The sequence below is a fragment of the Xyrauchen texanus genome, chromosome 18 (assembly GCF_025860055.1).
Source record: "Xyrauchen texanus isolate HMW12.3.18 chromosome 18, RBS_HiC_50CHRs, whole genome shotgun sequence".
Classification (NCBI taxonomy): Eukaryota; Metazoa; Chordata; class Actinopteri; order Cypriniformes; family Catostomidae; genus Xyrauchen; species Xyrauchen texanus.
This window is the reverse complement of record NC_068293.1, coordinates 11,859,341-11,884,343: the sequence shown is the minus strand read 5'-3', so window position 1 is coordinate 11,884,343 and position 25,003 is coordinate 11,859,341. Positions and strand designations below refer to the sequence as shown.

The 25,003-nt window shown below is 40.7% G+C and overlaps 1 protein-coding gene across 1 annotated transcript in view; it reads left to right on the top strand.

Annotated features, from left to right (window-relative positions):
* The window catches only part of LOC127658586 (unconventional myosin-XVI-like), a 288,117-nt gene that overhangs the window by 184,813 nt on the left and 78,301 nt on the right, over positions 1–25,003 (top strand). Inside the window, 6 exon segments of the mRNA XM_052147955.1 lie at positions 2,203–2,350; positions 8,297–8,414; positions 11,058–11,175; positions 12,778–12,849; positions 16,718–16,859; positions 20,018–20,090. Of these exon segments, the coding sequence (XP_052003915.1) occupies positions 2,203–2,350; positions 8,297–8,414; positions 11,058–11,175; positions 12,778–12,849; positions 16,718–16,859; positions 20,018–20,090 (671 nt within the window).

The following is a 25,003-nucleotide window of genomic DNA, read 5'->3' as shown; positions in this document are numbered from 1 at the left end:
GAGACCCATGCTGCGGCTGCAGCTCTGGTTATCCCCTCTTCATGCAAATATGCTGATCTTTTCATCAACTCTTTTGGTAAATGGAGGCTGACAATCTCTCCATCCATCCGGCAATGAAGTGGGAGCAGATGGCAAAAAGCGCACATCTATCGGGGTCAATGATGCCTCGACTCGAGGGGGGGCTGGACATCTCCAGATCATCAATTTTGTGCGCTCCCAGCGTAGAGTAGCCTTTAACAGGCACTATGTGTGAAAAAGGCTTGTCCCAAAACCGACGTATCTCTGCGATGGGACGGCTGGAATAAATAGCCGGCGTACAGATCCCTCTCTGTACCCTGGCTAGACTGCTGGGACAGCCAGTCGATGGAGAGCTTGGCTGCCACCCACCTACACACCTCAATAAGGTCTAGCTCTCATTAGACAGGAGAGGGGGACGTGTCCATCACGCTACCCGGCCAGGAAGGATGAAGAGCGGGGAGAATGGCATCGTCTTCATCCTCCTCGCCGTCGTCCTCCAAAAGACGATCATCAGCATCATACTCCTCTTCCTCTTCCCTGTCCCCCACCAAAGAGGCTGATTCAAATAGGAGAGGAAGATCTGGGGAAACTTCATTCATGATTCCTTGCAGCTGGGGTGGGGGGTCTTACTCCGCTGGCGGCTGACAAAAATAGGGATCCTCATTATTCGACACCGCGTCCCGCGTTCTCCTTTCCAAAATTCTCCGTACGACACGGGATTAATGCAGGTAACACTCGGGATTAGCAAGTGCACACTGTGCATGCCTGACCCTCAGACACATAGTGGGTGGGAATCCTTCTGCGAGATCATAGATCCACAAGTTCATGGACGGGAGGGATCCTTTGGTGTTTGTTGAGCTTGCAGTTGCCATGACAGAACCCAAACTCAAGAACACAGAATCAGTTCACCTTGCCACTCGTAGAGGTAGAAGCTATAACAGCTCGAAACTCCAGAGAAAAAATGCCAACCTTCCTCGACGTGCTGGTTCAAGCCACCTGGAGAAAACCATATAATACAGCAGAAAATATATTCACTTTGGTAGAACAGATGTGTTCTGCACCATACTTGAACGGCTCGCCTGATGAACTGTTAAGCAACCACATCTTACGGGTCCTGCTGAGGCTAGCTTCCAAAGATCTTCACGGGGAAGAGAATGAGAATGATGTAGGCACCTGTGACAGTGGTTTATATAGGGATTTTGGACTCCCTCATTACTGCTGTGTTTGGTCTATCAATTGACAGACTGGGTGTTATTGGGGCTTCCTAGGTTGGCCTTGCCCGAAACGTTACCCATAGTGAGATACCGAACGAATGTTAGAAAGAGGACTTTTTTATTTATTTTATCGTAAGTGTGGTTGTAAATTTGGTTAGTGGTCAAGCATAGCATGTTATGGGAAGATATAGGGAAAGTAAATACTATTTAAAAATTTCGATATGCTAACAGAAAAAAAATGGTATTAGTTTACAAATTTGTTAGCTAGATGTCATTTACAGACCTTGTAGTGTCTAATTTTAGCTATTGAAAGTCCACCCTGTTATTATGCACCGTGACCTGGGCCACCTAACAGGGTCGACATCTGAATGTTTAAGTCATTTAGTGTGACCTGTAGGACTTCTAAATGTTAATTTAATTATTAAACATAAAGATGTTTCTATAAGTAGATTTATTTTCATTTAAAATGAGTCTGGTTAGTCCTAAAAAGTAAATCTGTTTTGAAACTATGTGCATTGTGAAAAGGGCTATACAAAATAAATGACTTCACTTGACTTAAAGTCAAAAAGGCACTGGATTGTAGTAATGACCCGGCTTGTCAGCTTCTATGGCTTATGGGATAGCAAAGTGTCCATTAGATGAACACTTCAGAATCTCAGCAAATGCAGGACATCATCCAAGTATTGTTCACCTACTGTGTCAAGAACATTTTTGAGTATTTGGGCATCCTACTGATTTAACTTACTGCTTTGTGCGTACTGTATAGCATGCAAATATACGTATTCAGATGCAGGAAATGCACCTGTCCTGTCATGCGTTTTGGTACAGTATAATGTATGCACTAAGCAGAAATGATTTCTGCTTTATACTCCATTACCTATAGAGGGTGCTAACACTCTACTGAAATGTACAAAGATGAGTCAGCGGCTCCTTTCACAATATGTCACTGGTGCTGTATGTGTGTTTTCAGCCCGTCTGGACACTTATATGCTGGAGAAGTCAAGGGTCATATGCATGCCACCACATCAGCAGAACTTTAACATCTTCTATTTGATGGCTGAGGGACTTTCAGCAGAGGAGAAGAGTAATCTATATCTCAATAATGTTCTAGCCCACAGGTAATACACACACACACACACACACACACACACACACACACACACACACACACACACACACAGTGTTGACAAGGATATTAATATTTTTTGAAAAAGCACCAATTTTTCAAACCCTCAATTAGGGTTACCATGGCACAGTAATTGAATCAGATGGTAAAACCATGGTTTGTTTGATATATAACCTAGTACTGAGTTATTAACATATTTTTGTACCATTATATTTGCATTGTGTCCTGGGTCGCATTTCCTTTTATGTTGCATAGATTTGATCATGGTTTTGTTCATGGTTTTCATGTCTTTTACAAAGACATGCATCAAGTGACATTCATTTTGTTGTTGACGTCAAAAACAAAATCTACAGGAAGTTTTCTCTCCCCCCCTTTTAACAATTGAAGAGCATATTTACATATATGAGCCCATTATTATCCCATTTGCTTCCTAATTTCAAACATCATTCAAACAGAACATACATATTACACAGAAGGAAAGGCTCCTCATTACCATGGTTAGGTCAGTGTAGCTAGTCTTAAATAATTATTATAATAATAACAAATTATAGTTTTTATGAAAAAATAAATACTAGCTGAAACACATCTTGAAACTTTAACTAAAACTTCCACTGTTGTTATAAAATGAACTCTAATAGAATCTAACTTTTAGACTATTTCATATGAAAGTATAACATTTTGTCAAAAAAAAACAACAAAAAAAAACAGCTACTTTTACTCATGTAATATCGTGAAACTATTTTGTAAAGGTTATGGTGTATAATGAAAAAAAATGTAAATAGCGAATAGCACAGAGTTGTAATTTTCCTCCTAGTGCTGTTTGGCATGTCGGGTCTGTATACTGTTTGAAAGGTTCAACTTGACTTCCTCCGTAACACTTTAAACTAGAAAAGTCTCACTTGAATTGAAATTGGTCATTTCAGTTTTGAGGTCTGTGCTCCGCAATATCAAGGGAAGCCCGGTTGTTGCATGTGCACGCCAGAGAGAAGAACAGATCATGATCGCAAGCTGGTTCCATTACACACGTGTGAAAGTGCAGATGAGAAGTCTTTAGCTGATTGCGAGATTATCATTAAATCTGCCTCGGCAGTCCTAATTAGCTGATCACTTGGGCGGCCAATATCTTCAATGGGAGAACCATGACATTGTTCTTTTCCTGCTGTCCGCGACCCAGTCCGAATAGAACTGCGACCCACCAGTTGAGAAACACTGCTCTAACTCACACACACACATACTCACTTGTGTCAGAAACCCTCACCTCGCTTCTCGCCACGATGCATGTGTGTGTGGCAAAAGTTGAGGAGTCTTACAGGCAGTTGAGAAGGAAAGGTGATGCGCAAGAGCAGGTGAGATTCTCCGTCCAGTTGCATTTTTTTTTCTCAATACCATAGATAAGCAAATGCACATGATACGAAAACCGTTAATTTTCATGCAGTGGTAACCAGTATACCGCTGCGACCCTAATATATATAAACACTAGGGATGGAATGGTTTCACTATATACCTCGGTTTTAAAATGGACGGTTATCATACCGTTGAAATCTTCTAATTGACGCTATTGCATGAAGATAAAGGCAAATTCTTTCAGAACTTTTCTAAAATCCTAATCAGTTTAAGACAGAATCTGCGATATTAAACATCATCATATAAACTTGGCTAGATAAACCAAATCTGTATATTGCACCTTCCTCATGTTGCATTTGACTGTCACTCAATTTTAAAGGTGACATGCAGGTGTAGTCCAGCTCGAGCGGAGCGCATCATGAGTGCAGAACGAGCGCAACATACAGACATGTCCGAGCCTGAAACTTTATTTCTGCCGCCACAGAAGTTTAGGTCCGCTGTCTGGGATTACTTGGTTATGTAAAAGACCCACGAGGCACCATCATTGTTGATGGTTACCCAGTCTGTAAAGTTTGCCACAAAAAAGTATTAGCTCAGGCGGGAAACACTTCTAACCTTAAGCACCATCTCCGTGAGCACCATCCCATGGAATTTGCAGAGATAAATGTAAGTGGAAATACAGTACACAGGAAAATAAATTATAGCCATTTCATAATAACACCAGATTCAATGAAGTTTTATGTGATCTGTAATGACTAGTTAGGCTAAAGTTATATTTATGCTTTGTCACATTCACAAATGCAGCAAACGGATTTATGACCTCGTTCAACGTCACAATGTGCAGTTGGCACAGTTGGTTTGTTCATTTCATTTCATGTGCAGTGCAATCAACAGCAGGCCAATGTGTATGATTATACTAATAATATGTTTTATTTGTAAAACATAGTACTAAATAGGGTTTACAAAATGCATGGCTTATGGTGTTCAGGAAATTGTCAGTATTGGACAAAATGGCAATAAATAAACTGCACATGAAAAATATATTTTCAGTAGGTATTGTAGAATTGAACTAAATCTCAAATGTAACAAATTACTGAATGCATGCAAATGCATATTTAATGCATAGTGTTAAATGGAAGATAAACAAACATATTTGGTGTTAAGCGGTAGCACTCGTATCCAGGACAACAAGTGTCAGTATAGAGTCCAAAACCTCAAATAATACTGAGACCGATGGGATGAGTAAAAGGCAGCTAAATTATTACTGAGTGCACCTTTAATCTCAAGTGATGCTATTAACTATTTTAACACAATTCAACTCTCTGTGACCCCAAGTTTCTCAGCAACTCATGCACAGTGCTGTTAAAGTTTGTCGTTAAAAATTAAAATTTCACCTCTATTTGACTTGAATTTTTGAGTATGCTGGTGAGAGTTTGAACATTTCAAGCATGACTTAGATCTGCAGACCCAGACTAAATGCTCACACAAGGTGGTATTGCCAATATAATGTCTAAATCAGAGCTTCTCAATTTCAACTGGTTTCACCTAAGCACCCAGATTTTACATTGTACATCATGTGCTGATCCATCACTGTACCAAAATTGTCTATTGTTCAAAAGGAAACAAAATGCAAAATCTTAAAATCAAACATCATTAATATATTAATTGGTTTATTATTCAGTAATGCTTAGCAGGCAATAATTCACCATACAAAACCATGTATATTGCAAGTGAGCACAACCTTCATGCACAACCTTTGTTCCCCTTCTATCACTCACTCGATGTTTTGTCGAATGAAGTGACACTTCCTGGGATGCCAAACATACCTCTGAATCTGAGAAAAGGCCAATGTCCAGTTGGCAGACAGAATTTGAATGCCCCGCCCCGGGCATACGGGTATAAATGGAAGCGGGGTAGCGAGTGCCTGTCAGAATTTTTCTTTGGAGCCGAACAGTTGTGTAACAGCAAAGCTGAGTTCACCACTTTTTCACTCACCTCTGTTGGCAAGAAGCACTGCTGTTGTATCTACGGCACGTTTCCAGCTGGCGTTTTCTTTCTCTGCAAGCTGTGCAGTCCACGCCCCTGGGCGCTTCGACAGCGCTTTCATTGCCTGAAAGAGTCCCGCCTCATTTCGGCGGTATTCGCGCCATCTCCATATGTGGCGAAAAAGCCAGTGCTTTACGGGCAGAGATCACGATTCTGCTTCTCAAGGACGCGATAGAGCCCATCCCTCCAGCTGAGATGAAGAAGGGTCTCTACCTCCCTTACTTCATCGTACCCAAAAAGGTGGCGGGTTGCGACCAATCTTGGACCTGCGAGTTCTCAACTGGGCTTTTCCCCCAGTGAGCCTTCTTGCACTGGTGCTGTGCAAGATCAGGGAGGACGAGGAACAGGTCATCCTGGTGGCCCCTTACTGGCCCACCCGGACCTGGTTCTCGGATGTTATGCTCCTCGTGACAGCACCTCCTTGGAAAATTCCCCTGAGGAAGGATCTTCTTTCTCGGGGACAGGGCACCCTCTGGCACCTGCCCCCAGAAATCTGGAACCTCAACGTCTGGCCCCTGGACGGGATGCGGAAGATCTAGTGGATCTACCACCTACAGTCGTAGACATGATCAACCAAGCCAGAGCTCCCTCCACCAGGCAACTTTACGCCTTAAAGGGGCACTTGTTTGCAAATTGTTGATCTCCTCGAGCCGAAGACCCGTAGAGGTGCGCAGTGCTTTCATTGCTGCAGGAAAGGCTGGAGGGGAGGCTGTCCCCCTCTACCTTGAAGGTGTATGTAACTGCTATCGCAGCCCACCACCATGCAGTAGATGGCAAGTCCCTAGGTAAGCACAACTTGATTATCAGGTTCCTAAAAGGTGCCCGGAGACTGAACCCTCCCCGGCCTAGCTTGTTTCCCTCCTGCGATCTCTCTGTGGTCCTCTCTCCCTGAAGACGGCCCTCCTGATTGCGTTAGCCTCCATCAAGAGGGTTGGGGACCTGCATGCATTCTCTGTCAGCGACACCTGCCTGGAGTTCACGGCCTAAGGATAACCACATTCTCACGTTATCCTTAGGCCGTGACCGGGTTACGTGCCCAAGGATCCTACGACTCCTTCAGGGACCAGGTCGTGAACCTGCAAGCAATCTGCCCTGGGAGGAGACAGACCCAGCCTTCTCGTTGCTGTGTCCGGTACGTGCTTTGCGTATCTATTTGGACCGCACGCAGATCTCTAGATGTACTGAGCAGCTCTTTGTCTGCTTTGGCGAATTCAGCAGAGCAATTTGCGGCCAGACCCACTACAAGTCACAGGTGCTCTGTACTGGGGTCGGGCTCCATGGGCTTAGTTCTCTTCTCAGGCAAACTCCCCATGATGTATTTCTTGCGGTACGGTCCCCCTGTCGGTGGACCTGTGTTTCCCTTGGGCAGCCCCGCTGCCCTGGTCACCGTGCTGTACAGTCCCCCCTCATTAGGCTGGACCTACCACCGCGCCATTTCCCATGTACGGCTTCACAACCCTTGTGGTGTATTTGCCACATGTTACCTCACCCTAGACTGGGCAGGATGTGGCCTCTGTGGGGTCTTTTCCACCTGAAAGAATAGGACCGGGAAAGACCGCCTTCCCCGACTCGTTTCATAGCGTTAAGCCCCAGCTGCTTCACGTCCTATGTGAGTGACATAGTGAGAGAAAAGGCCACTGCTGCCGGGCTTGCTACCATGCTAGTCATGTAGCACCTGTTCCCCCCCTCAGGGGTGCGGTGAACCTAAGTTCTTTATGTGACATCTCTTTGGGGGGGTTGGGGAGGGCTATATGCAGCCGACACAGTTGCCTCTAGCACGCAGTAGCCTGCTTGCACCTGTCTCGACAGTTCACGTAACACGGTCAGTGCGTGACGTTTTTAGATGGGACCCCTTGTGTCACTTCATTCGACACAGTGTTGAGTGAGTGACAGAAGGGGAACGTCATGGTTACTGTTGTAACCTCTGTTCCCCGATGGAAGGAATGAGACTTTGTGTCCCTCCTGCCACAGCACTAGACCTACCACTGTAAACGGCCGTACCTTATTTTCGGCTCCTCAGTGCAAAATCCTGACTGGTACTCACTGCCCCGCTTCCCTTTATACCCGTATGTCTGGAGCGGGGCATGCATATTCTGTCTGCCAACTTGACATTGGCCTTTTCTCAGGTTCAGAGGTATGTTTGGCGTCCCAGGAAGACCCCTTGTGTCACTTCATTCAACACAACGTCTTGTTCTTTCCCTCGGGGAACGGAGGTTACAACAGTAACCATGACGATTTCAATGATAAAATGTATTGGAAGTGTTTTAATAAGCCTGTTTAGTTTTATTTAATAAGTATGCATGAATATATGGATGGTTACATATATGCATTTGGCATTGGTTTTCCCCTATCAGAACAGACCTGCAACCCATTTTGCAGTCACAACCCACCAGTCCAAAAGCAGTTGTTTAAATCTCATTAAAATCTAAATCATGTCTCTTGACTCATGTTGATGGTCATCTCTGTGTGTGTGTGTGTGTGTGTGTGTGTGTGTGTGTGTGTGTGTGTGTGTGTGTGTGTGTGTGTGTGTGTGTGTGTGATATTGCAGGTATCTGAATACAGCAGCTCCAGGTGAAACTCCAGCAGTAGCTGCTGCATGTCCTCAGAGCAGAGAGAAGCTATCAGCCCTTAAACAGGCTCTACGTTCTCTCGGCTTCAATAGACTGGTACAAATGTGTTCAATAGCACATGCATCCTCATGCACACATATGCATACAAATGCATTGATAAAATCAACTGCTTATCTTTTCAGTGTAGCGTTTAAGTATATGTATGTGCAAGGTTGTGTGTGTATTTGTAAGACAGAGAAAGAGAGAGGGGGAGAAATAACAAAACATAGTCATTAATTTTATATTGTTGGAAACTGTAGCATCCGAAGTGGTGGTTCCACTGCTTGATATTTACTGTATGTACGTATATAACTAGCTTTTAGATTCTTCTGCCAACATCAAGACATTTATTTATAGCTTCACTAGACTGTATGCTTAACTGTCTTCTCTAAAGGAGAAAATAGGTCTGGGTTAAGTGACTCCATATGTAGAGAGACAGCGTATGTATGACTCTAGCTTTGGCAGCAGTTTCAGACATGTTGTTCTGATTTATGTAGGTTTACAGTACATGTACAGTCATTTAATTCACTAGTTATAACTTATTACAGTATGTCTGAACTCAGACTATAATAATACAACATAAGACTGGCATGCACATTCAGGCCAGACTTGCCTGAATCAACCTGTGCGTTGTGTTATTATAGCTCATAAAATACCCCAACGTATTTGTCTGTCTGTCTGTCAATCTATATATATCTGTCATCATCATCATGCATGGATATTTAGTTAACACAGGGGGTATAATAATCAGTTGCATGTATATTTTGTTATTGTAGGGGTACAGTATATAATATCACAGTTACACTGTGTTCTAAACCATGCGTTCAGATTTGTGTGTTTGGTTCAAACACACACATTTAAACACTCTCACACACACACACCTGACCTCCAGCCAGACAGTGTTCTAATCCTACCAGGAACCTGTAAATCTGCTTCATTAAAGGATTGTTCACTCATCCCATCAGTGTAACACAACCTGCAATGGCACTCACACACCCATGTTAATGCTGCTATCCTCATGAGGACTCCATAGACATAATAAGTTGTATACTGTACGTATTCTATTCCCTAACCCTAAACCTAACCATCACAAAAAACTTCCTGCATTTTTACATTTTCAATAAATCATAGTTTGTATGTTTTTAAACGATTTGAATTATGTGGACACTAAAAATGTCCTCATAAACCACATTTATAGCATAATACCCTTGTAATTACCAGTTTGTAATCTGAAAAAAAGTCCTCGTAAACCACTTAAACCTGCCCCCACACACACACACACATTATCACATGCACAATTTGACAGCCTCTATCAGACTTATTAGTTTTTTTCTGGGTGTATCTACCGCTACCTTATAGTGAAGCACACACATACTGTCTATATCACTCTCTTAAACACAAACAGGGTCCAACATTAACATACATACCAGTGGTGGGTAAATTAAGATAATTTACTATCCAAAAGTATTCCACATTGGCTATGTAACTGATTTGTTTGATTTTTATTTTTTTCTTGCATATCTGTGACAAACACTTCAGGTCATGTGCACTTTCAAAACTTGTACAAATGTTTTTTTAAATATTATGGACACACTTGAGATGAAGGCTGTAGTCACATTTGTTTCAAAGAAAAAGCTACATTATTCAGCTTGTGGTGCTGGGGGATCATTCACGAGTGCTGCTATGTTGAGATCACATGACCAGCCAAATATTACTCAATTTATCTCGATTATCCTCTGTAATTGTACGCTTTCATTTGCAAAAATAATCAATCTTGGCTTACTGCAAATTGCACATTTGTACTGTGTCACCAGTAACCAGTGATTGGCGGATTACTTGTAAATTGTTACAAATTACATGACAAAAAATGCAATCAGTAACGTAATTTTGTAGATTACCTTTGTGGGGGTAATCTAATTACTTGTGGATTACTTTTGGATTACTTTCAACCTAATTCTATTTTATTTTGTCACATGCATTTGAGTAAGATAATAATTTTAACATAAAATTACAAAGAGGAAGAAAATTCCAATGTATTCCATTATTTATTACCAACAAAAAGAGCCTCACAAAAAGACATTTTTAAAAAGTGCATTAAACATTAAATGAATGTAATAAACACTAAATCGAACAGCAATGACAGTGCATTGCCAATTCAAAACACTGAGACATCAAGTTCATTTTAAGTGCAATAAACATCAACATTACAAACATTTATGAACATACATTCAAAATAAAACAATCATAAAATAAATGGAAAAAGGGAATGATTAGAATGATCAATAAATTGTTAGCAATTTACTACAATTGCCTTATTTAATATATAATCATGTAATCTATAAAAAAGTAATCCAATTACGAGTATTTTAAAATGTAATTTAATTCAATTACAAGTACTTGGTTTTTATAATCTGATTACATAACCCAGAATGCATGTAATCTTTTACTACCCAGCACTGTCAGTAACAGAACTATGTGATGATGCTGAGTCTACACCACTGGGTGTCAGTGCTATATAAACACAAACATTAATTACTGAGTGCACATTTGATGTTTTATTTACTAACTAAAACCATTTTTTACTTCCATATGATGCTTTGCAAGTGCTTTGCAGCCCTGTTTCTCTAAAGGCCTGTTTTCTGTTTTATAGAAGCCCTCTATCCAGCTTGAATCTCAGCACTTTTTTTTTGTCTCTTTCAGGAAGTGGAGAATTTGTTTGTTGTCCTCTCTGCTCTTTTGCACCTGGGAGATCTGCGCTTCACTGCCCTGACTGATGCTGACACTGCGTTTGTGTCCGACTTGCAGCAGCTGGATAGAGGTCAGTGGTGCAGTTGCAGGATGTTGCCAGTGGGGGGAGATCTCCTCCACCAGGAAACCTGATTCCAGACACTCGGGGAAGGAGAGGGAAAGTGGGCTGGTGACTACGCAGCAAGAATTGTGTCACACGCCATCCTGGGTTGTTTACATCAGTTCTAGCATGGCCTAATAGAAGAATCACTCAGCACGCAATGGAAATCTCTCCCTGCCTCTCTAATGCACAGCACACTCGAGTGCATAAACACTCTCTCGTGCTGGTTTTGTGCTTGTCACACTCTCCAGCCACATACAAATACAGGGTCACCTGTTTCCTTAAGCCCTGCAATGCAGTGGGATGGAACAGAATCGCCACTCGTTGCCCTCTATGTTACATAATGACACGCATAATGCTGAAAGACTGGGTAAACAAGTGACGTCAGCATGCACAAATGTACAAGCACAGATTCATACACTTTCACATGAGGTTCCCGTCGCTGTGGATACATGAGATCACAGTTTAAAGTGGGCCTCATGACAGCACATGTAAACATGCCCTGTTATACACTGTATTTGGCATCTACTGTGATTTACAAGTGCATAACAGAAAGCAAATGAATGTGTTAGACTCACATTAGAAAACAAGTCTGTGTATGTATAATGTATTACATCAGATCATTTTTTTAAACTTCTGATTTCTGACTCTGAAATCTGATAGGATAAGCCACGTTTGAAACTGTTAAATAGCTGTGATGCACATCTGTGATGCACATCAATTCAGGTTCTTTATTAACATGCTAAGTTTAAATATCTACAGTAGCACATGCATTTAGGCTAATGGACCATATTACTGAGCAGAAGCATTTCCCTTCTGCAAAGACCTGTTTGAATTTCTATGCTAGTCCAAACTGGATTGTGCTGGTTAGTGCTGGTCTAGCTGGCGGACCAGCTAAATATAAGGTGAACAGTAATTACAGATGAAATTACATGCAGGTACTTTAAATATAAGTACAATGCAACAACTCATAAAAAATATGTTGCATTTTATATTTTTGAACGTATGGTCATAATATTTTAAGACATGTAGATGGGGTCTGCCCTTCCAAATGTATTTTGTATGGGAGCTAGACTGAGGGATTTAAAGCTAAGGAGATTAAGTGGGGAAAGCATAAGAAAGTTGGGAAATGCAAACTTTATGCAAGCGAGAACCAACAAATCATCTTGAGCTGAACGCAAGCCAACTGTGATGTCTGTCATAAATTGCGAGCTTATGAAAATGGGGGGATGTAAAGGATTGCAAAAGTGGTTGCAGACAGTGCTGGGGTTTCTGATAGATTCAGTGCTTAAAACACATCTTAAATATAAATTTAGCTATGATTCAGATTTCAAATGGAGTTTGCACAGTAAATCAATGTAATGCACAGCCTCTCATGGCTTATTGGCTTGAAGTGAAGTTTAAAGGAAGCAGTGATTTTTATAAATTAATATATAATTAAACTGATGTGTGATCATGGGTGCTCCTATTTTGACTATTTTACAATTGCTTCAAACATGGACAGAGTCAGAACTATCCATTGTATTATAAATCTTTCAGCACTCAACTTCATTTAAATGTGTTTTTCTGCAGTTGCTGGAATGTTGCAGGTGAACTCAGAGGATCTAGCTTCCACCCTCACCTCTGATGTGCAGTATTTCAAAGGTACGACCTTTGATTTCCACTTTCCAAACACTCATTTAACACAGACTAAATGGCATTCCTGGGATGCCTGCTGACACTGTTCATTAGCTGGGTTTCCATCCAACTATGTTTTTGCGCATTTTGAAATTGTGCATAAGAAATCCTGAATGGAAACAAATAAAATCTCAAAATGTAATGCGCTTGGTAGAGCTGGATTTTCTAGAGTTTCACATTAGTTAAAATGCTCATTAAGGGGATGGAAACAGTTTATTCACAAAATAATGACGTGTTTTGACCAATTGTGCAAGTGTTATGAGTGTGCAATATTTTGAGATAACTGGCCCAGCGAAAGCTCCGACCTGGGCACACAATTTTGTGAACATAGCCCTTGAAGTTCAGAAGTGTTTATCTCACAGCTAGTCGTTAAAGTGGGTCCTCACAATCTGCCAGGACAGTTTTGAAAGTAGGCGCTCCCATGTATGCAGTGGCTGGCAGCGTATGGCATCGCAGACATTTCAGCCATCTATATATCATATATTACATTTAGTCTGTGGTGTCTCCTGGCAGCATTTAATTAAACAAAGTACAATTGCTCCAGTCCTGCAGATAAAAGTCTCCCCGAAGCAAGGAGGTCATTCAACTGCTCCATCATGACAAGGCAGCTCCCTCGAGATAATGCACATGACATAGTGGATGAAAGCGCCCAACAATTTGTATTTATTTTAGTGTAATTTTTTGGAATAAGTTTAAAAAGATTTTAAAAACTTTTTGATGGAAACCCAGCTATTGAGATGGAATGGCCTTTGCCCAGTCACAGACTCATCAATGAATGTGGCCTAGAGCATTTGACCTCACGATCATTTACTGATGAGCCCAATTTGGCTCAATTTGAGCTCATTTGGACAGCTGCCTCCTCACTTAGAATCCTCAGACATAAACATATAGTTCTATTGTGAGGTCTAGACTGAGTGAATGTTTGTGTTTTTGCTTGGCATTATACAACAAGTGTGAAATGTGTTTAAATCACATGTTAGAATGTCTGGATGTTAACCTAATTCAGCCAAAGAGAACACTCTGACCTGCACACATGTTGCCATTGTTTCATATCTCTGTCTGTCTGTGATTTGTCTCTCTCGTTCTTTCTCTCTTTTTCCCTTCTCCTTTTCAGTGATGCTTGCTTTTTCTTACTTAATTTGACTTGCCAAAGCCAACACATTGTTGTTGTACAAACATGGGTTAGGGTTTTTCTAAAATCCCTAACAATAACATAAAAATTTCGGAATCCTTGTTTACGACTCTTATCCACGTTGGAATAGCATTTGCCTCCACTGAAAACGGAGTGTTTTCGAAAAACACTCTCCATTATTGCATGCATTGTAAAACATGATAGGTAACTGAAAACAGTGTTAGAAAATTGATTTATTGTTTCTGGCCTATGTCCAGCACACTCTGCACAGACCTATACTCACAACACAGTAAGAAACACCCCACAAAAACCAAGTAACAACCACCTGGCAACCACTTACAACACCCTAGCAACACTTTAGCAGCCACCCAGAAACCCCCAAGTAATGCCCTTGAAACCACCCCACAATAACTTAACCACACCCTTACAACCATGTAAAAATGTCCTACAAACTACTCATAACACCTTAGCAACACTACAGCAGCCACTCAGAACTCCCTGGTAATGCCCTAGAAACAACTCATAACAAACTAGCAACATTCTAGAAACCACCCAGAACTCCCTAGTAATGCCCTAGCAACCACCCCACAATAACGTTACCACACCCTACAGCAACCTAGCAATGCCCTAACAACTACTCACAACACTCTAGCAACCACCTAAAACTCCCTAGTAACAACCACCCAACAATCACCCAGCAACAAAACCTAGCAATACACTTACAACCACCTGGCAACAACACCCAAGCAACACTCTAGCAGCTACCCATAACTCCCTGGTAATGCAACCACTCACAACAAATTAACACTATTCTAGCAACCACCCAGAACACACTAGGAATGCCTTAGCAACCACCCAGCAACACCCCATCAATGCCCTTGAAAAGCTTCTTGGAGCACCCTAGCAACCACCCCGCAACACTTTAGCAATGACCCACAACACCTTAACAACATTCTAGAAACACTCTGGCAACATCTTAGTTGCCTGTCTGTAAATCTTAAATGTCATTCAGATTTCACAACTTTTGTTTAAACCTTCAGACATGGCTTTGTTAAATCAACATTCCAGGTTTCTTTTTACAAACTTGTCTTTTCTAGTTAGTTATTGTTTTGTTTATGGTCTCTCTCAAACAAGTAAACATGCCAGAGAGAAATCGGATGGTTACAATGCCACACTTGTGTGCATGTGTGTGTAGTCAACTATATGCTGCAGATGAATGCATGTCTGATGTGCGTCAGTCACTGGGCACTGATTGATGGTTGAGTGCTGACAATGTCTGCATCTGGAAGTTGACACACTGTGGCTGGCCATGAATGGCATAGCAAATGCAGTGATTCAGTGTCTGACATCATCAAAGGTCACATCATCGAAGCCCAGGCTCTGTGGGTCCTCCCCATTTGCATGTGCCATGTCTCCTTAACTAGCACGTCCAACAATAGGCTGCTTGTTTTTCAGCCACCCACATGTGCTGTTTTTCAGTCAAAATGTGACACACTGTCTCCTGTTTGTTTTCCTTTCTGTTCCCCTGTTGTTTTGAGCACACATTGGCTGTTTTGATGTTTTTTTCTGCAATCGCTACTGATTATGTGTTGCCAACCCAATGGAAAAGTCCAGCTTAGACCAGCACGCTTTTCATTGTTGATCCAGACTGACATTTGTTGATTCGATGCTGGTTTATCTTGTGGTCAAGCATAGCCAAAATTTTCACCAGCAAATCTTATCTGGTGAAGTTGAGTGAGGTTGACCTTGCTGGTTTAGGTAGTTAAAAGAAGTTGTTCAACCAAAAATTAAAATTCTATAATTCTCATGTTATTCCAAACCCCTATGACTTTCTCTTTTCTGAGGAACAAAGCAGGTGACATTTTGAAGAATATCCTGCTTGCTCTTTGCCATATAATAAATGTAAATGGGGACTGGGTCTGTCAAGCTTGAAAATGACAAAAAAGCACCATCGTATCAAAGTATCTTTAAAGTGGTCCATATAACTTGTGTTAAATGTGTCAATTCTTCTAAAGCCATAGAGCTTTGTTTATGTCCTTATTTACTGAGAAACGTACTGTTCTATTTGATTTGAGAGCTACAGTGGAGCTAAGATTATTATAGACCTTATTCACGGTAGCACCATATTTGATTTTTAATGGGAATGACAATGAGGCTGTGAGGGACAGACTTACAGTCTTTTCAATGACGCATATGGTATAAAGCTGTAAAAAGCTCCTTGATCACATCTGAGGTTCCACACCTCATGTTGTCTGGAGTTTTATTTATTTATTTTTGGCTACTGAAAGTGCTTAGAAAGATATTCTTTCAATGTTTTGTCCACAGAACAATCCAAAAACACTTTAAACTGCAGTACTCCCCATTGAAGAGACTGTACATCTATCCCTCACTGCCTCATTGCCATTCCTATTAAATATCAAAGATGGTGTGAATAAGGTCTTTTGAATAATGGCAAACATTTGGTTGTACCAGTTTTATGGTCCTTTTTTGTATTTGTTTTAGTGTGACCAGTCCCCTTTTACTTTCATTGTAAGTAAAAGTATGGCCATGATATTCTCATTTGCGTTCCATGGAAGAAAGTCATGTGGATTTAGAACAACAATAGAATAAGTACATTATTTTCTTTCTTGAGTGAACTATTCCTTTAGTTATTGGCCAGTGGGGAAAACGATGTAAAAACGGTCACTCGTGGCTCTTCTTCAGGTGATGTCATGACAAGGCGCCACACGGTTGACATGTCCAACCATCACAGAGACCTCCTGGCCAAAGCTCTGTATGGACGACTCTTTAGTTTCTTGGTCAATAACATCAACTTATACCTCCAAGGCCAAGAGGAGAGCAATGGGTAAGTTTGTACTGCATGCGTCTGAATGTGCATGTGTGTTTATGTGGCCATGCTGTCCTTTATGTATGTGAAAGTGTCTTCGCATGAATGAGAGACCTGAATAAAGGAGATTATGTTATTGAAAGTGTGTTGGAAGACTGAATTATGTGTGTTTTTGGATTTGGTGTAAATGTTGAAACATCCCTAAGTTTAAGTTTACATATAGTCCCATTTCAATGATGCTTACCTGTTGGATTATACATCTCATTAGTTCACTAAACATACTCATCTGTGACCAGTAGCACATGGGCAACAAGTGCTTCTGAAAGAACTTCTGTTTTGTGAACATCAGTCAAAACAAGGGGTTACAGTGAAGTTTTTGAATAGTTTAAGTAGCTTATACAGTATGTGACTTCTTCTATAGGGCATCTGACGTTAAGCGTCAGAGAGACATTTTCATGGTACTCAAAATATGTGCGTATTCACACTTGGATAAGTGAGAGTGAGTCATCATTCCACACATTTTCATACATCTCGCTGTGCTCTAAAAGACACAGGAACACACAGTGAGCGTATTTTCACCTTTGAAGATGTGCAAACATGCACTTCGGGAAACCATAGAACCTGGCAGCTTCTTTAATAGCTGTATTAACTGAATTTAGGGTGTGTACTCAATCAGTGGTTTTAATTGGTGGGTTGTGACCCAAAAATGAATTGAAGGTTTTGCAGATAGCACAATACTAATACAAATAACAAAATGTAAGTAACCATTTAATTGTGCATTCTTAGGATAATAAGTAATAATAATAAATAGACATATCAACTTTTTATAGGGAGGAGAAAACACTTCCTATATGTTTTGTTGTTGACATGAATGGTTTGCGTTCAATCAAACTCTTTTTTTTTTTTTTTTTGGTTTGAGATTGTTTTGCCGCAAATCCATCTGTCACTTGCTAGAAGCTAAATAAATTAGGACAGGTTACTTGAGCTCTATTTATCTTCAAATTCAATGTACAAAATGATGACAGTTTAAAAATACAACCCAGACTACACTAAACAGGGGTTCAATTTTGATAAGTACGTGCTTCATGCGGACCATAATGTGCCAAGGGCATTGAACTATCAAACTTTTTTTTTTGATTATAAAAATTTTTTTTACTGTGTTGGGTCTACACTTGAAGTCAAATCTGAGTCCTGAAGCAAAACCAGTTGAGACCAGTTGTGTTACCGTAATCACACACCCACACAATGAAAAATCCATTTGTAATTTATTTAAGAAAGGTTTAGCATTGTAAGGAAATGAGGGTGTCACGCATAAATGGCTCTACAAGAGGACATTCAGATGCATGATCAATAAATGGGCAAAGCAGACTGGACCTGGTTTGTCCTGGTCAGCACTTTAGTGTTAGATGTTTTGGATTAGGCTAATGTACATTGACGTGCACATGAGAATGTTCATTACGGGTCAGTGAGGGCATGATAGCTGCCATCATGATGATTTAAAGGAATATGCCGGGTTCAATACAAGTTAAGCTCAGTCGACAGCGGTTGTGGCATAATGTTGATTACCACAAAAAAAAGAAAGAAAAAACATTTAGGTTACAGTGAGACAATTACAATGGACTTGAATGGGGGCCAATTTGTTAATGTTAAAATACTCACTTTTTCAAAAGTTTAGCCATAAGACATAAACAATATATATCAATTACTAACCTTTTCTGTGTAAAAATTGTAGTCAATTTTACAACTTCATTGCCATGATGATGTAATGTCAAGAAACCCTAAAATTATTTAAAAACAACTTTACAGCTCAAATAATACATGAGTTTTAACAGAAGAATTAATGCAGTTGCTTTAATACAATTATAAACTTCACATTTCTGCCTTTAAACCCTCCAAAAATTGTCCACTTCCATTGTGCCTCACTGTAACCTTGATTTGTGCATTTATTTTTAAGGAGGGGTAAGTCCAAATACATTTTTGTGGTAATCAACATTATGCCATAAATGCTGTCAATTGAGCTTAACTTGTATTGAACCCGGAAGATTCCTTTAAGGTGCGGTCGCAAGTACATTTGCACAGCAAAAGTCTGCAGTCATCTCAATGGGAATCTGCGCAGTTGTGAATTTCGCACAATGGACTTCCTGTGGTGAAGAATTTCCTCACACGGATTTCTCCTGAAATCGCTGCGTTGACCAATAGGAAGTTGCTTGGTTTGGCAGTGACCTCTGTGTGGGTGGTGTTTTGTACACCGTTACACTGAATATTCACAATGGACAAGGATATCATTTTAGCTGTGAGATTTTAACTGAACTCTTTTAAAAGTATAAAATGCAGCATTAAAAAGGGGTATTTGACAATTATATTTTTTCTGGTTTCAAACACGATCAACATCCACCTACGCACCTTCGCCCACTGAATTGTATTCATGTAATGTATGTATGTCCGTGCCTTTAGGCCACAAACCTTACGCAAGTGCACAGACGTGAATGCTTGGCTATTGCACTGCAAGTACGCAAAATTGAACATCTTAAACGTGCACTCTTGTGTTGCTCTAGCGGTAACACACTTCAGTGCTCAAGGGTGTGATAGAGTTACATATCGACCTTTTCAGCAAAATCCAAGACGTGAATTACAAAACTGCCAGCAATAGTCCCATTTGTAACAATGCTGACAATGGAGCGCATGCTTGCATTGCTTTATGGTTTGTGATCTGACACATTTTGGAATTCATCAACACACTAAATCAACCTAGCTTGGTTAAAAGCATCTGTGTTCACATACAGTACTTGCATAAAGTATGTTTCAGGCTTTAGAGATGTGCTTTGAGCTGAGGTTGTGTGTTTTTGATGTTATGTGTGTAGAGACAAAAGCGCATGCACATTCACCTGGAAATGGTCTTGATACCACAAACAGTAAAATCTGACAGAATGTTCTTTACATAACTTGACACCACATTTACTTTTTGGAAAAATAGTTTGCATGCTGTTATTTTCTTGTTAGTGACATTTAACTGTTTGTTTGTTTTTTAAGTAAAAATGTTGCATATAAAATGTACTTCAAATGTTTCCAGAGACAAATTGATGCCTTCAGATCAACAAAAATGAGATGGTAAAGTTTGTTCTCCCTCATCCCACCCCCCAACAATCTTAAAAATGTGTTATTGTCTGTTTTGACAGAGATCCTGCCATTGAGATAAGCATCCTGGATATCTTTGGCTTTGAGGAATTCCAAAGGAATGGTTATGAACAGGTAAGAGAAAACAGAAAAGATGTTACATGATAACAGTAATTATGATGATTACAATAATGATGTGCATATAATTACCCTTTTAATTAGGCCACATGTATATGTGCCCTTTTGAAACGGTCTCTCACATCTTTTAAAAGTGTTTTTCACAAACACTGGCCACTTAAAGTCTATTCAGAGTTGTGGGTAGAGTCTGTGCTTCCTAAACCCTCTAATGCTCTGCTTTGGGTTTGATTTGGTGTTGCTGTGGAGCCACAGACCAGTGAAAATGAAGGCATTGTTCATGTGGTCTCAGTGTTCTCATACAGGGGAACGCACTGATCTATCCCACGGATCCCTGTTGTCATGGCACTGCCTTGGGCTATGACCTTTCTAGACTTAATGACTGACAGGATGTTCTTCTTTCTGTTTTCGCAGTGAAGGTATTTCTCTCCAAACGAGACGGGCGAGTATTCCGACTCTGCCAATGTTAACTCTATATGTCACTTAAAGTGAACTTGAAGTTGAAGTTGGATGCAATATATCATTTTGGATACTTACCGTACGACCTCGGAGAAGTCAGTCGAGCTGCAAGGTCAAATGAGGATGATTTGTCTGTGGGGAAACAAATCAGCTCATTGAAAACACATTAGTGCATTTTTTCATGGCCGTACTTCACAGAGCTGTGTTATTTTGGAGATAGTCATGCCTGGAGCTGAACCCAGACACATAGCTTGGTGTGCCATATGCATTATATATGTCTACTTTTTTCTCTATATCAACAGAGTAGCGTGAAATAAAGCAGCAGTTGTCAAGACCCTGAGTTGTGTTGTTTTAGTGTTTTGGAGAGAGATGAATGTTTGTCTAAAGGCTAAGACGTCACGTGTGCTCCACCACCCCCTGCCCAGAATTCCCAGTAGCTGCATCTACTGTGTGAGCTGTGTTTTTGAATTGAACAGATGAGGTTGATGTGTGAAACAGAGGGAGTGTTTTCTCCTTAGCTGAACCCTTGGCTCCAGACACAAAGGAGTCTTTGTGCACAGTTGGGTTGAGCCATTGAACCACTGGTCTGGATTTGGCTCAATCAATGTCATTGTTGACTTAGACTCTATAGGGATGGTGTATGAGGTAAATTATTTGGGCACTGTGGCGTAATGTTTAATACATAGCAGCACCTTTCTGAGATGGTTTTCCCTACCAATTGCTTAACCAGTTGACTCGTCCTTCCACATCAAAAACAGGAGTTAAAATGTTGCATTTTCTCCTCGTTTCAGTTTGCTTTTACAAGGTAGCATTTCAAAACTAACCAATAGCTAAAAAAACAACATATGTTGGTGACTAGCTGTAATGGTCTTTTCAGAAGGTTTGTCTTCTCATGATCCCTTAGACCTCAAATGAGGGCCTGACAAGTGTCTTTTTCCGTCATCTGAGTCTAGACGAGTGTCTCTGTTTGTGTATATCTCTTCTCTATGTGCCAGATATCCATATTGACAGCTGTTAAGAGGTCAGCAGGTGTGTGTGTGTGTGTGTGTGTGTGTGTGTGTGTGTGTGTGTGTGTGTGTGTGTGTGTGTGTGTGTGTGTGTGTGTGTGTGTGTGTTTCTGGATGTCTGGATGTCTTCCTTGACAGTGTTGGACAACAAGGTGCAAATCAAGGCTGGCACTAGACAAGATAAGTGCTTACTCACAATCCCTTGGGAGAGCCTCTTGCGATGGTGTTTGTGTGTGATGGGTTGGGGAATGCTTATGAGACAGCGAAATGTCGATTGCTGTCTCCTAAATGGTATGCACCTTTAATCCACACATGGAACGAAGAGATTTACAGTCCTGACCTTTCAAGGTCACAAGAAAGAGAGAGAACACAAATTAGGAGAGAGTGACAGTGATTAAGGGTAGGGAACCAGATATTTAATGTGCACTTGGATACATCAATTCTGTGTCATTACTGGTCTGTATCGGGACCGATATGGTGGTCATTTACTCATACTTATTAAAAGGCTTTGAGTCCAAAAAAGACTCATTGGTAATATCAGTGGATTAGAGATACTTCAAGATGAGCTACATTTATGGCATAAATAAATAGCCAATATTTATGCCAGTGTTGCTGTTGTGCATCTGCATGACATTCAATGTCTTCATTCTTTTGTTTGCTGTTTTAATGAAGGTGATCAGTGAATGTGTTTGTCTGTAGTCCATGGACCGTTCACTCTCCATCTGATGCATATTGTGCCAAACAATGGCATGGACTGAATAAAATTTTCAGTTCCAATCTGATTGGCTGGCTGATACCCAGCTTTCGGGAGTCAGTGTGCACAGTTATTTACCAGTCCACCTGGAAACATGGCTGGGTCTGAGGGTGGGGGATACTAGAGGGGGCATTGCCCCCCTAAATTTTCCTTGTGCCCCCCTGAATATCTGATGTCCTTTGGATCAACAGCAAACATTGAGGAGCACCCTCTGGTCCCACAAAAAGATAAACAGGTGCCCACCTAATCAAACTAATGATCAAAATGTCCCCCTAAAGATCACATCCTAGTAGTGCCCCTGCCTGGGTCTGGCTGACACTTAGGCCACATCCACACTAATGTGTTTTCATGTAAAATGCATTTTTTATTTATTAAAAAAATGTTTTTCCCCAATTTGGAATGCCCAATTTCCAATGAGCTCTATGTCCTCATTGTGGCGTTAGACGAATGTCAGTTGCCTCCACATCTGAGACCGTCAATCCACGCATCTTATCACGTGGCTTGTTGAGCGTGTTAGTGCGGAGACATAGCGCATGTGGAGGCTTAACGCTATTCTCTGCAGCATCCTCGCACAACTCACCACACGCCCCACCTAGAACAAACCACATTATAGCTACCATGAGGGGGTTACCCCATGTGACTCTACCCTCCCTAGCAACTGGGCCAATTTGATTGCTTAGGAGACCTATCTGGAGTATACCCTGGATTCGAACTTGCGACTCCTGGGGTGATAGTCAGCATCTTTACTCGCTGAGCTACCCAGCCCCCTCGTTAAAATGTAATTAATTTAGCTATGTTTATGCCACTCATCCAGACTAGAATGGCAGTGGAAGATAAGGGTATACTGTAAACACAGATACAGCGCTCAATAGCAAAGCGAAAGCCATTGGGCAGCGCACATTGATGGAACTGTCAGCAACCATAAATTAATGCACTTTTAAATGAAAACACATTAGTGTGGATGTGGCCTATGTGTCAGCCAGACTTTGTAAACATGACTTTGTTTCCAGGCAAGGGCACTACTAGGATGTGATCTTTAGGTGGGCATTTTATCGTTAGTTGATCGGGTGGGAACTGTTTATATTTTTGTGGGACCAGAGGGTGCTCCTGTTTGATGATTTTGCTTGGATTGGTCCTCCTTGATTGTGTTTTGCCGTTGGTCTGAATGATATCAGATCTTCAGGGGGGCACAAGGAAAATCTAGGAGGGCTATGCCCGCCCTATTATGCCCACACCCGACCCGGCGTGCAGCGCACATTGATTTGAAGAATTGTCCACACCCCATAGCACCCACCCCCTCTTGGACAACTAACAGGAGGGACCAACTGAATATATTGTGTACAGGGACCAATAATTTGTAACTGCAGCTCTGCCCCATGCTGATCTATTATTGAGAGAGAAAAACACACACGGCAGCTGCGTGTGGCTCTCTCTCTCTTTCTCGAATTGCAGCATCCCACTGCACTTATCCCTTTCCTCGGCGGATTAGCCCAATTGGGGGTAGAATTCAATGAAGCTGTCAGCTGAGGAAATGTGAGGCATCTATTTCTCAAACTAGAGACTCTGATGTACTTATCCTCTTGTTTAGTTAAACATCTGGCCTTCCACATCTCATTCTGTCCTTGTTAGAGCCAGTTGTCCATTGTCTTTAAAGACTGTAGTGTACACCTTTGTATGACATATTCAGTTTTTTGGCCATTTCAAGTATTGTGTAACCTTCATTCCTCAAAACAATGATTGACTGACAAGTTTCTAGAGAAAAAAAGTTTATTTTTTGCCATTTTTGACCAAATATTTACCTTAAGAAATGCCAGTCTATTGCATACTGTGGCAACTCAAAAACAAACACAAAGACAATATTAAGCTTCATTTAACGAACCAAATATCTTTCAACTGTGTTTGATATAATGGCAAGTGATTTTCTAGTAGCAAATTAGCAATTTAGCATTATTTCTCAAGGAAAATATGGAAATACTGGAAATGGGGCCTGTCTAGATTTGATATATAATGATGGTGTTGTTTTTTACATCAGTAATGTCCTGACTATATGATCAGTTGAATGCCACTTTGGTGTGTTGAAGTACCAATTTCCTTCCAAAACAGAAAAATCTGTACAGTAACTTAAATACTTTTGTTTTTTAGTTAGGAATTTCGAAAACTAAATTACACTTTTTGCTTTATGACAATCTCTGGACAGTTACACCACCTTTTATTTTTATTTATTTATTTTTATTGAAATTTCTTACTTCAAGACTTTGCCACATCATTGATCTGTATTTTTTAACTGTACACTATATGGAATCCTGCTGTAGTTCCTGCTTTGGCTTTTCTGCCAGCATTTTCCATAATGCTTTCTTGTTTTTAACAAGGCAGGGTTATAGTGATAATGGTGATTTAAATGTCCAGTAACTGGGGGGTTAGGATGAATTCCAGGAATAAACCATCTCACTGAAGCATGTGTGGAGTGGATCTATGAATGTGTTTAGTGTGAAAGGATAACATGGAAAGCCTATTAGAGAGGTAATTAACATGCATGCCAGCTCTTTGTTTCATTGCAAAGAGTGTTTATGGGCAGATAATCCCATAGCGAGACATTTAGCCTGTTATATGGCCAGGGGTTAAATTGGGATTTTGGAGGTGGGGGAATTCTAAAATCGGTTGATGTGCCCCGAGTATTTTAAAGAATACAGTTT